The following is a 13446-nucleotide window of genomic DNA, read 5'->3' as shown; positions in this document are numbered from 1 at the left end:
AACAATGCCAGAAGTGGCCAGTTGTTTAGAAATTGTTTACAGAAATACTAGACTGTAAGCTTCCTGAAGGCGGGGACTGACTTCTGTTGTATCTCCAGATCCTAGCATAGGATGTAGCACATAGACGAAGTTAATAAATAATTGTTGAATTAAACTTGAGCTCAGCTGCAATCTGGAAGAAGGGTAATTAGATTCCCCTGTCAATTAGGCGACATGTTGCTGCCACTGTCTCTTCTTCCTCACACCCTCCAGAAAGCTTACACATAGCTGCCCAAGGACAGATATGAAATGAAATGCTGGTAATTCTAAATATGAATGATACTGGTTCTCAGAGCCTTCTGGAACTGTGAGATGGACACAAACTAGATGACTTACCACTAATTAAACTGCTTTGCACTGGACAGATGAATGGGCAAGAAAGGAAGAATGAAAAAAAAACCCTGGAAAGGATCCCTGGGAACTTGTGTGATGGAGCATCACTGAGTTTGACTTACCAGGATCTGCTCGAGGAAGTGCTTGTTGTTGCTCAGGCAATAGAAATAGGCCAATTTCCAGGCGTGGGCTGGGTCAGGATCGGAGAACAAGGCTAGCACTGCCCGCTCAGGATCGAGAGGATCCGGTGGGACTGAAAATTAACACAGACAGCCCAACTGATGTGAGAGTTCACTCTTTCAAAAAGTTACACCAGATTTTCTACACTTCTGTCTTAAAGACTCTTTTCTTCTCTTGGTGTGTATGCTCAATTCATCAGTTGTGTCTAACTCTTTGCAACCCCAGGGCTCCCCTGACCAGACTCCTCTGTCCATGGGATTTCCCAGGCAAGAATACTGGAATGGGTTGTTAGGTCCTTCTCCAGAGGATCTTCCTGACGCAGGGATTGAACCTGCAACTTTTGTGGCTCCTGCATTGGCAGGTGGATTCTTTCCCATTAGCGCCACCTCTTTCCTGCTAGTGTATCATTTTTCCCCCCATCACTCCATCTTGACTACAAAATCCATGCTTTCACAAAGCACAGATGCCCATTTTTACAGAACCCTTGCCCATTTTTGCTTAGCTTCTCCATTAGATTTCTAGAGCAACATGGAAGGCAGGGATTCAGAGGGGTTGAACAGGGTGGAATTGGCAACACAGGAGCTGGACAGGGACATACTTTTTCCTGAGGGCACGGCCTTCTCTGCGTAGGTGTGGCCATACAGGGACACCAGATCCCGCCCGGCCTTGTGCAGCAGGCAGCCCAGCAGCCGCTCCTCCCGTAGGGGACTCCCCTCAGACCTGCAGGCCTCCAGCAGCTCCTCACACAGGAGACGCAGCTCAGCCCCGAGCAGCTCTGCAGGGCAGCGCAGTGTCTGCAGGGCCCCATAGATGGCATCGACTGTCCCTGGGGGCGCAGCAGTAGGGCCCCGCAAAGTTCGCAGTGCCTTTCGAATGAGGTCCACCAGTGCTTTCTGCAGAGGCCAGCCTCGGAGGCCCGCACCATCAACCTCCCCAAGCAGGAGCTCCAGCAGGGCCTGTGCGACCTGGGGGGCCTCCCTCAAGAGATCCCAGAGCATAGAGACAGCTTCTGAGCTGAGCCGAGGGGGCCAGCTCTCCTGCCTCAGGTTTCCATCAAGCACAGGGTCCACTCTGTCTTGTGCTAAGACCGTGTACAGCTCCTAAATAGAGGATGAAGAGAGAGATGGGTGGTATGTCCAGAATGTTATCACTTACAAGCCTTGATGTTTCCCTCTTTTCAGTGTACACATGCATGGATATATACAGTAGTAGCAGTAGCAAACATTTCTGTAGTCGCTACTATGTGCCAGGTTCTTTAGACAGAAAAATTAATACTTAAAACCACCTTAGGAAGAAGACACTACTATTATCCTCATTTTGAAGGTGTCCTCAAACTAGGGGGTTGAGGCAAAGAGAGATTTGTCCAAGGCCTCCATCCTCAAGCTAGTCTATCCACACTCCTATCCCCATTGCTCCTGAAATGTACAATGTGACTGCAAGTTCACAGACCAGGTAACAAATTTTTATAAGCACTTAAATTCAATTTTTAAAAGAACACTAGAGACTAGTTTTTAACTCTTGATCTAAATCCCAAGCAAGATTTCAGATACAGCCTGTTCTTTTTTTTTTTGATTGTTTATTTTTTCTTAACTTCTTATTTTATATTGGAGTATAGCAGATTAACAATGTTGTGATAGTTTCAGGTGGACAGCAAAGGGACTCAGCCATACATATACATGTATCCAATTTTCCCCAAACTCCCCTCCTATCCAGGCTGCCACATAACATTGCAGATACAACCCATTTTTTAATCTTTCCATAAAACCTTCCCCAGTACATCCAACCCACACAACTCTCCCTCCTTATGGGGCTCAGTACCATATGGTTTAGTACATAATTGTGCTATGTGTATATTTCTTTCTTCCCCCACTAGACTGTAAGTCTTTAAAAGGCAAGATCTCTGGAGCCTATAATTTGTTTGGTAGGTTATTTCCCACTCTTCCTTCCTGTGGGTGGTGCTCAGGGATACTTCATTACCTGCCTCCGAGACAGTCAAAGGACCTTGAGTCCTAGTGAAGGTCCCTACCTTAAATCCTACTGTAAATATGTCTTTCATTAGCTGGTGGCCAGGTCATGAAGAAAATAAGCATTAAGCCTCAGAGCATCCCTCATGCACTAGAGGACAGATCTAGTTAAGATTCTGAATCTGCTCCCAGAAAGTGGTTGTGAGGATTAACTATAACATATTCAGTGCACCTGTTACAGAAAAAGGTCTTTTTTTTTTTTTTTTTCCTTGTGTATGGGATTTTTCCAGGCAAGACTAATGGAGTGGGTTGCCATTTCCTTCTTCAGAGCTATACTTAGTATACTTAGTACTTCTGGCCAAAACACTTCTAGGAAGTCTACAATTAGATAAGATTTCCCTATCTCTAAATTTCCTTCAAGGGGCCTCCCCCTGGTCTGGCCTGAGAAAAGTGAACAGCCAACATCTGAGGGCTTGTTGCTGCTGGATCCGTGAAAGCTGAGCTTTTTGAGTGACTGCACCCCTGGGCAGACAGAGCTGGGGCTCTCTCTCACCTTGAGGATGTCCTCTGAGATGTCACTTGGGAGGTCTTCTGACAATAAAAGAAACTCAAGTTTTCTTCGGAAGCCAGCTGGGAGTAACTTCTAGAAGAATCATAGGAAGGAAGCATAGAGATTAAGAATATGTTTTAAGGGAATTCCCTGACTGTCCAGTGGTTTCACTGTAGTGGGCCTTGGTCCAATCCCTGGCCAGGGATCTAAGATCCCCCACACCACATGGAGCAGCCAAAAAAACAGACTATATTTTAGCTGACAATTATAAGTAAGTACTTCTCTCTGGTTCAGCTTATTTCTATTTTCTCTAAGATAAAGTACTTTCTTTTTTGATAAAATGCTAAAAAAAAATGCTTTTGACCATTTTATTTCTAGGTATGTTTTCATTCAGACACTTTTCTTTATAAACAAAAACAGTTAAACTGAACATATACTCCCCTTAAGTACTAACACTGAAATCCCACACTGATCAGCCTCAAATGCCAAGGCTTGCTCATTTCATGTGATTTTTTTCCTTTCTAACTTGAGGACCTTCTCCAAGAATCTTCCTTGTGGTGTCCCAAATACCCAGTTATGAGTAAGTTGGGATGGAATGGCCCACGTGATCCTTTTTTGGACCAACCCCCTATTTTTAATTTCCATTTTTAGTTAGAAAATTAAAGGGGGAGAGATCTAATATTCATGAAACACTTATTTTGTGCCAGTTACTATGTGCCAAGTTTTCACATGCTTTTAAAAAATCTCATTTAATTGCTAAATCAACAAACCTATGGCCTTGGGATGTTTTAAGACACAATCGTCAGTAAAGATGAAATGATTAGGAAGTATTTTCCAATCATTTCAAGCATGAAAAGGAAGATGTTTGTTAAAGAGACATGTCATTGGAGACTAATGCATAAAGGAGAGAAAGCTTCTGACTTACTCTCTACCTGCTTATTTCACAATAACTTCCCTTCACCTGGTCCTTAAAACTAAAATGATAGTTCCCCTTTCTTTAGGCACAAATTCAAATAAGATGAAAGTCTGGGACTAATCCTGACAAGCACTCTTTAAAACTAGAGACATCTGTAAATCTTGCAGCTGGTTAAATCTTCCAGAAGATGAGTTTTATTGAAAAGTCTCCTAAATCAAAGCAAGAAGCACCTGCAGGATTGTGTGCCTGTTAAGTGAAGTTTAGAACATAAGAGCATGCTTACTTTATTCTTGTGTCATTCATTACATCAGAGGCTAATAAGATCTAGTATGTTCTTGGTCCAAAATCCTTCTTACCATGCCCTCCCCTAATGCTCTATGCCACCTGAATCCATGCATAATGCTAGTGATTGGAAGGTGATAAAGAAAATTCATCTGGCAAGCTGAAAGTTAGTGATTCCACTGAGGACTAAGAGGAAGGAATAGATAATGCCAGAGAGCAGGCTCTTAATAAAAGAACTGGTTAAGATTTTAGGACTTTCATTTAAAGTCCTAAAGACTGACTAGCTTGTATTTTTCTACTGGTGAGGTTACTTTATGCCTCTGCAGGGTCATAAACATTTAACATCTGTAAAACAGGCAATAATTTGCCCAGTGTTTCTAAGCACAGATTTTCTTCTTATAAAATCAAGGCCATGTTCAATGTAGAAAAATCAGAGAATACAAACAGGCAAATGAAAACACACATTCATAATACACACATACCTCAAATCTTTCAACTAAAGGAGAACTATAATTACAACTGTATTCTAAGAGTATTTAGACCATTTTCTATATATGCATATAGGCATGCATAACAAACACTGTTTTCTAAACAGCTTTTTCTTTTTCTTCAAATAGCAGAATACAACTATCCTTCCACAAGACTGAAAATTCATTTATCATGTAATTTTAATAGTGCCACAGTATTTTACAAATAGATCAATCAGTTCTGGACTGTGGACATGGAAGCTGTTTGCATTTTTCCTCTTTTAGAAGCAGCAGGCTGTGAACATTATGCTGTTCACACGATAAAACAAAAAGGCAGAAGGCAAAAATGGATGAAGGAAAGGGAAAACAGAATCACTGTTTCAACAAATAATTAAAAAGGAGCTTTCAATAGCAGGTGGTAGACAGGAGAAGGAGCTGCCAGCTAGTCCGTAGAAGATGAAGGCCGGTCTAGGACAAAGACTGGCTTTGTAGAACTACTCCAGGAATGCATTTGAAGTCTTGGTCCTTGTATAAAGTTTTAAAATTCTCTGAGGTCCTTGTATAAAGTTTAAAACATTCCCTAAACTGCTTAAATAACTGAGGCACTGGGGCTTTACGGACCAGATGATCTTCAATGCTGGGAAAAACAACTCTTAAGTCTGTGAAAAGGAGCCAGGGAAGTGAAATTCACCTTCAGATCTGGTTGAGCAACTGTGCAGAAATTTAACCACCACCAATTAGCACAGAGTAAGCAAATATGCTCTGTGAGGCAAAAGTTCATCTGGTTTGATAAATTCCATGTGTGTACTGAAAAGGTCCTTGGTGACAGTAAGACATTTTTTTCCCCTTTTCTCTTTGAAGATACTTTGGATATTTCAGTTGAAGATGTCTCTTTTAGATCCGAAACTATAGCCAACTCTGAATCACCCTGGGGTTGATTATTTTTCAGTTTCGCTTCACTTTCTTCCCTCTCCTGCTGACCTTTTTTTTGTCATTTCTCTTTGCTAGTCCATTATCAAAAATTTGGATGATGAATGCATTTAGATTAGTAACTTCTGGTACTTTTTGAAATCTATGTGAAGAAAGGTGTCAGGCAAATTCAGAACTAAAGACAAAATTCATTTTGATGACCAAGAGAAGGGAAGAAGAAAATTAGGCTGAATTATAGACATTTAGAAAACAGAATTTACAGTTTCTTACTTTCCAGTCCATGTAGGCTAAAGATAACATTGAGGTGGGAAAAGGAGAGGACCGAGGAGTTGGAGGCAGAAGACACTGGCTCCAGCTCCAGTTCTGCCAACTAACTTTATGGTGTGACCTTGAGCCAGTCATCTCTTTTTTGAGTCAGCGGTTCCTCACTTAAATCTTAAAGTGTCAGCTTTAATACAAAATTGCCTTAGATAGTTTCTTTGCTGCTGCTAAGTCGCTTCAGTAGTGTCCAACTCTGTGTGATCCCATAGACGGCAGCCCACCAGGCTCCCCTGTCCCTGAGATTCTTCAGGCAAGAACATTGGAGTGGGTTGCCATTTCCTTCTCCAATGCATTAAAGTGAAAAGTGAAAGTCAAGTCGCTCAGTTGTGTCCAACTCTTAGCGACTCCATGGACTGCAGCCTACCAGGCTCCTCTGCCCACGGGATTTTCCAGGCAAGAGTACTGGAGTGGGGTGCCATTGCCTTCTCTGCAGAGAGTTTCTTTAATGGATATTTATTTCTGATAATTAACACATATTTCTAAAAGAGGTAAGAATGGTAATTTTTCTTAAAATAAAAACAAACCCTAAACCCTTCCTTATGTTTTCTTTCACTATTAATTTATTCATTTTTTAAAATTTGGTAACTTTTAGTTTGAGTCACATGAGTTATTATTAATTAATGATATTTAAATCAGTAAGATTTCACTGTACTAGACTAGTTAAAATACAATTTTTGTATCAACAACCAAGTTTTGATTCAGCCATTCTCCATTACTTGAGTATTACGAGGATTAGACTTTATTCACAGTCTTGTCACTTTCACCAAGTTCTCCAAAGTTCTCTTCCAGCACAAGAGTCACAGTGGTTTTTAACACAATGGTATCACCTCCAATGGTATGTTGGTGACTCAATGCCAATGTAGCTTAGTAAATTAATAAATGAATTTAGGTAAGGAGACATCAATAAATATTCAAGCCAACCTCACTGTCAGTACTGAAAAAGGATTACAACAAACCTCAAAATAAAGGAAACAGCAGACAGAAGGGAAATTTCACAACTCTTTCCAAGTTCTTTTCAATCCTGGCCTCAGGAGAAAATTTGAAATGTAAACCTCTTTACCTTTTCCAGGGCCAACCATTTTTCCAGTACAAGAAGCCAGACCCAGGCTAATCTTTGAGGACTGATATCCTGTCCACATCTGAAAATGTAAAAAGAAAAGAAATTCTAAGCAAAGAATTTCTACTGATTTTTTCTTCTTTGTGATCCAAAATTTAGATTTCATTGCTCAGTCTGTTTTACACCTGAACAGGCAAGACATTGCCCTAATGAGAAATTTTTGAATGTATGTGACAGATCAGTAGAGGGAGAGTCAGAACAGAACTAGCAGCATTCACTTAAAAAATAAAAAAGGAAAAGGTCTCAATTCTCTCTCTATCTCCTTATCTAGTCTTACTTATTTTTAAACAAAATAATATTCCACCAAAAACCATAAAAGCAAAACTGTCTGAAACAAAACTTGAAATCTTGAAATAGAAACTGATATCAAGTAATCAAAGAAACCAGAAAGTTCATAAAAATTTGTTTTTTAACTCTGTGCTAAAAATAGGATTGGGGCTTCCCAGGTGGCCCTAGTGGTAAAGAACCTGTCTGCTAATGCAGGATACATTAGAGAGGTGGGTTCAGTCCCTGCGTTGGCAGATGCCCTGGAGCAGGAAATGGCAACCCATTCCAGTATTCTTGCCTGGAGAATTCCATGGACAGAGAACCTGGCAGGCTACAGTCCATAAGGTCACAAAGAGTTAGACATGACTGAAGCAACTTAGCATAAAAAACAGAATTCTATGAGTTCATAAGCCTTTTTTGAAGTTAGTAGTTTAGACAGTAATTGACTAGAATCCAAATTTAAAGGAAGAAAAGAATCATGTAAATCTCCATTCTATTTGTGCTAATACAATACTTTCTTATAAATAACTGCCAGAGTAAGGAAAAATGAGGGAAAAGACTGAAGTTTAACTCCTATACCACTAACTGTTAATAGCACTGCCAGGAAGAACTTCAAAATTCACAGAGAGAACACTGGTTGCTAGGGGACAAAGAAGGAATCAATGCACAAATGGGTAGTCCCAGGGACGGGTGGAGGGGGGGTGCCGGAATTCTTTTGCGGTGATGCCTGATTATAGTGGTAGTTACATGAATCTAAGAATGGATAAAGATGCACAGAGCTGAACACATAAAAATGAATACATATTGGGACTACCCTGGTGGTCCAATGGTTGGGACTCACACTTCTAATGCACGGGGTGTGGGTTCCATCTCTGGTTGGGGCACTAGGACCCTGCATGCAGTGCAGCACGGCCAAAATTAAAGAGAGAACGCAGATTAAAAAAACTGTGAAAACCAAATCAGGATGTAGTCTAGCTATCAGTGGTGGTGGTTTAGTCGCCTAGCCGCGTCCAACTCTTTGCGACCCCATGGCCTGCCAGCTCCTCTGTCCATGGGATTTCCCAGGAAAGAATACTGGAGTGGGTTGCCATTTCCTTCTCCAAGGGATCTTCCTGACCCTGGGGCTGAACCTGAGTCTCCTGCATTGGCAGGCGAATTCTTTAGCGCTAAGCCATGAGGGAAGCCCCCCCGAGTTAACAGTACTGGTGTCAATTTCTTGGTTTGATATTCACTATAGTTATATAAGATGTCACAATTGGGGGAAGTTGGGGAAAGGGTACTCTTTGTATTATTTATGCATTTCTTGTGAGTCTATAATTAATTATTTCAAAATAAAAAGTTTTAAGTGAACTCACTTCTGGTCCTTTGTTAAAGCTACAACAGTATCTTCAATATCACAAGCAAGAAGGGAGCAGGATTTGCTCTTATGGAGGCAAAAAAAAATGCTTTATTATTAATGATAATAAACATGAAATGCTCGTTCCAGGCTTAAATGCAGTTTCAGATGATAGTTCAAAGCCAAACTGATTAAGTAATAAACAGGCATGTAACAATATTATAGAAGTAAAATTTCAGAACAAGCGAAATACAATCTGCCTTTGTTAATTCTTCAAAGGTGATTGAGTGAGGCACGTGGACTAGAGCTCAAGTATTGAACACTTCCTCTCTCATCCTGTGACTGCATGGGAGGAAGCGAGAGATCCCTTACCTCAGCTGATTGGGACACAGGACCAGCGCCCAAAGTATATCTTCCACCTTCTTTGGGATATCCCCTTGTGCCTCGTGTAGCTGAGGTACGCACGCCTTTGCCAGTTCCCATTCTCCTCTCCGAAGGCACTCACAGAAAAATCCTAAAAGCTGCTTCTGGGAAGCAGCTTCCTCTTTTCCAAATGGATGGTGCATTTTCCCCAGCACAGAGTGCAGGGAGATAGAAACAGATGAATTACAGAAAACACATCGGCTTTTTTCTCATTTGTGGACTATCTCCTAGAAACAATACACATCCGAGAGAAAAGAAAAGGAAGGAATAAGACAAACTAGTAATCACTTCCCGTACGAGGAAAGGCAGGACTTACTTTTCTAATCTGACATGTTACTGTCTCTCTTTTTGAGAAGTTCCACCTTTCCCCAAGGGGTGGATCCCATCTCTCTAGGCGCATCCAATATTTGATTAATATTAATCGTCATATTAGCCCGCAACGCAGACCCAAAACTCCACTTCCTTATTTCCTCCTGAACTTTATGCCCAATCTGGCTCCAAATCCCCAGGTGGTCGCCTCCCTAAAGATGAGAAATTCAGCAGGAACCTCCCTAGTTTGAGCCCTCTTTTAAGGCAGAGCACTGACGATCAGGACAGGAATCGGTGTCAGAACTGGAAGGCGGTGGGGATTGGGGCGCAGGGACGCTTCCTATCGGGATCGTGGAGAGCGCTCCTGCCTCCTCGGGGCGCCTTACACTTACCCGCTCCCGGTGCCCAAATCTGTACATCTTCCAGCGAAGCCATGTTTGAGCCGAGTCAGGTGACAAATCTTGTTCGGCAGGCTGGGGCGGGGGGGTGAGGGGGAGGCGGGAATGAGGATTGACATCGGCTACTGTAATTGGTCAATGGAAGAAAGATGCAAATAAAGCGCCATATTTGTTTGGGTCACGTGACTCTACCTCTGGACCTGAGGAAGCTAGCCAGCTGGGAAAGCGATACGAGATACGTGCCTTAGGACCATCCCTCATAGTTCTGACAGTTCCTCCGCTTGATACCTTCCGTTTTGCCTTCGATGGAGCGAGTGGCATGAATAGCTGTGTGCCTTGATCTTTTTTCTTTTGTTTTCTTTTCTCCTCCTAGTTTGAAGTTAGCGTTTACCTAGCGCCAGCCAGTGACAGTGCTTAGCCACGCCCTGGGGATACCCAGATCAAGGAGACTTAAGTCCTTCGTTATTATTCCTTCCACTTGGACTCCCTTATAATTCCGGAACCCTACGTTCTGAATTTCCAGTTCCTTCTGCTTAACTCCCGTTATGTATTTGCTCATTTTCCGACTTATGACCAACCTAGACAACATATTAAAAGGCAGAGACATTACTTTGTCAACAAAGGTCCGTCTAGTCAAGGCTATGGTTTTTCCAGTAGTCATGTATGGATGTGAGAGTCGGACTATAAAGAAAGCTGAGCGCCAAAGAATTGATGTTCTTGAACTGTGGTGTTGGAGAAGACTGTTGAGAGTCCCTTGGACTGCAAGGAGATCCAACCAGTCCATACTAAAGGAGATCAGTCCTGGGTGTTCACTGGAAGGACTGATGTTGAAGCTGAAACTCCAATACTTTGGCCACCTGATGTGAAGAGCTGACTCATTTGAAAAGACCCTGATGCTCAGAGGGATTGAGGGCAGGAGGAGAAGGGGAGGACAGAGGATGAGATGGCTTGATGGCATCACCGACTCAATGGACACGGGTTTGGGTGGACTCGGGGAGTTGGTGATGGACAGGGAGGCCTGGCGTGCTGCAGTTCATGGGTTGTGAAGAGTCGGATACAACTGAGCAACTGAACTGAACTGAACCGACAACCGTGAACTGTGCGCTAGACTCTACTTTAGAAGCTGAAGAAGATGCGGTCCTTGTCCTCAAAGAGATCACAGTCTACTGAGGGGTGCAGGTCAATAGTTACGATGCAGTGGGCTAAATGATAACACAGAGGTATGCACAGGGGAGATGAGAGCAAAGAATTAGCAAAAAGCCATTTTCAAATATAATAATCTGAAATCGAGTCTTAAAACAACTTACTAGGTTTCCTCATCACAGCTGCTTTTATGCTGAACTTTCTGGTTTCCGTCATGTTCTTCAACTATAGACTCGGACTTTTCCCCATTACATGTTTTTGGCTTGAGCAGTTTCATTCAATATTTTCCAAACTATTTCACCACCAAAGGCGGAGGAAAAAACCAAAGCAACCCAAAAATTATCTTCCAAAACTTGGATGATTGGTGGATTCTCGTCTATTCTCAGAAAATTGACGTGTCTTTCTGGTCCATTAAGCAGCTTTTAAATGAAGTGACAAAATAAAGAATAGAAACTTAAAGTTATTTCCTGGCATCGTATTCTCCTTGCTGATATTCCTCCACCGGGTTTTGATAATCACTATAATGAGAAATTGACTGGGACTCACCGATATTAGAGAGTGTGAACTACAATTCCCAGCAAGCAGCGGAGCCGCCCTGGGCCTGTGCCTACCTTTTATTGGATAGTTCCCCAGGGTGACGACCCAACCAGGGCTTCGGTTATTGCTTTTCATCGCTTTCCGCGGGTAAGTGTGTAAGGGATAGGGGAAACTTTGAAAGTTGGGTGCTGCAGAACCCGGTACTGGAAAGTTTCCTGTTGCGGGCGGTTTGGGGGAATGGGGTGCGCTTATTTCCTGTTCCCTCTCTGGGCACGTGTTGTTGATATCGGGGGAGTGGAGAGCCACTCTTGGGTGCAGGCGCACGCCCCCTTAGGTACATTGGGATCTTATCTTGAGCCCAGCCGCAGATCTTAGGGGGTCTGGTCTTCCTTTGTGGGGGTTGCGTGGAAGCTGCACCTTGTTGGGAAGAGCTGTTAAGGGATTCTGGGGTGATGTTTTCGCCTCTTGATGTCCATCCATCTTCCCACGTGTGGGCAGTTTGAGGTCTAGGATGGAGAGCCCGTCATTAAGGGAAGTTGAGTGTCTGCCTGTCTTCAGGTGTTGTTGAATTAAGAGGTACTTAATAGTGTGGAATATGGAGTCAGATACCTGGGTTCGAATGCAGACTCCACCTTGTGCTAGATGTTAGGCTTTGGTTAAGTTTTTCAACTCAGTGCCTCGATATCAAACTATAAAATGGGGTAAAAATCTGAGTTCTTGGAAAAGTGGCATGTAATAAGGGCTCAAGAAATATTAGCTATTATTGTTAATTCACAGTTTTCGATTATCGTAAGGATTTTTCTTTTCTTGATAAGAAAAGGATTCACTTTCCAGGATCGAACTTCTTCCCTCACACCCTCGTGCACATGCACTCGCACATATAGGCAGAGCATGGATTTAACGTGGAAGAAACAAACGTTCAAGCCATAACAACGTGTTAATAAGATTATCGAACAAATGAGTTCACTGTGTGATGAGAACATTGGAGAGAAAGAGAGTAAGCAGGAAGTCTTTGTGGAGGAAAATCAGGGAGGCAGGATGGCCCTTATGTAACCTATCAATGTTATGGCTGGAAGGCAGGTCACCTGAGGTCGCAAACGCTGGTTTTGCTGAATGAATTAATAGTAATTGTTAGCACTAGGAGCCAGGCACCATCCACATCCTCTAACCTTCACTACATTCCTGCAAAGTAGGTATTTACACGATGTCTGTTTTTCAGATGAGGAAAGTAAGGTACTGGGAGGCAAGTGATTTTACCAGAAAGGTCAGAATCTGGGCCTTGCAATCTGATATATGAATGAGAGGAAAGTGAGGGACCAGTTTACCAAGAGGCTTTAGGCCATCATAAGAAATGTGGAGTTTATCCTGTGGTCTCATGGTCCCATGGGCAGTTTGAAAGGATGAGAGTGACGGGGTTGGAGCACATTTGTAGGAGGCTGCCTCTGACAGGATTGTGACTTGTGGGTCAGTTTGGTGCTTACTCCTCTCTGCTTCCACCTGAGTATGTGTGTTCTTGTTACTGTCGTGTCCGACTCTTTGTCACCCTATGGACTGTAGCTGCCCGGGGGATTCTCCAGGCAAGAATACTGGAGTGAGTTGCCATAGCACATTTAAATTCCTATGACAATACTTGCTGCATGACTAGTTATTTGTATATATATTCCTTTTCATCTTTTACTGTGAGTTTCCAAAGGGGAGAAGTATACTAAAGTGATTCTTGTGGCACAGCACTCAGCAGAATGTGTGCTTAAGAAGCATCTGTGGAAGGAACAAACGATTTATTTTTTTTGTTGGTTGGGGGGTTGGGTGTACAGGGCAGGGAGTGACCAGAGACAATATGAGTAGTCTAGGCAAGTGATGTGTGTGTGCGGGATCAGTCGTGTTTGACTCTTTGGGACTCCATGGACTGTAGCCCACCAGGCTCTTCTGTCCAT

At 42.6% G+C, this 13446-nt stretch overlaps 2 protein-coding genes across 2 annotated transcripts in view; one reads left to right on the top strand and one right to left on the bottom strand.

Annotated features, from left to right (window-relative positions):
• The window catches only part of ZFYVE26 (zinc finger FYVE-type containing 26), a 67340-nt gene extending 57458 nt beyond the window's left edge, over positions 1 to 9882 (bottom strand). Inside the window, exons 1-6 of the mRNA XM_005686007.3 lie at positions 9827 to 9882; positions 9075 to 9352; positions 7043 to 7121; positions 3070 to 3159; positions 1151 to 1652; positions 495 to 625 (exon numbers count right to left, since the gene is read on the bottom strand). Of these exons, the coding sequence (XP_005686064.2) occupies positions 495 to 625; positions 1151 to 1652; positions 3070 to 3159; positions 7043 to 7121; positions 9075 to 9268 (996 nt within the window). The 5' untranslated portion in view covers positions 9269 to 9352; positions 9827 to 9882. The remainder of the gene's footprint in view (positions 1 to 494; positions 626 to 1150; positions 1653 to 3069; positions 3160 to 7042; positions 7122 to 9074; positions 9353 to 9826) is intronic.
• The window catches only part of RAD51B (RAD51 paralog B), a 608256-nt gene continuing 606441 nt past the window's right edge, over positions 11632 to 13446 (top strand). The window contains exon 1 of the mRNA XM_005686011.3: positions 11632 to 11659. The gene's annotated coding sequence lies outside the window, so the exon portion shown is untranslated. The remainder of the gene's footprint in view (positions 11660 to 13446) is intronic.

Source organism: Capra hircus, chromosome 10, assembly GCF_001704415.2.
Source record: "Capra hircus breed San Clemente chromosome 10, ASM170441v1, whole genome shotgun sequence".
NCBI classification, from domain to species: Eukaryota; Metazoa; Chordata; class Mammalia; order Artiodactyla; family Bovidae; genus Capra; species Capra hircus.
The sequence above is the reverse complement of the archived record's forward strand: the minus strand, read 5'-3'. Positions and strand labels throughout refer to the sequence as shown.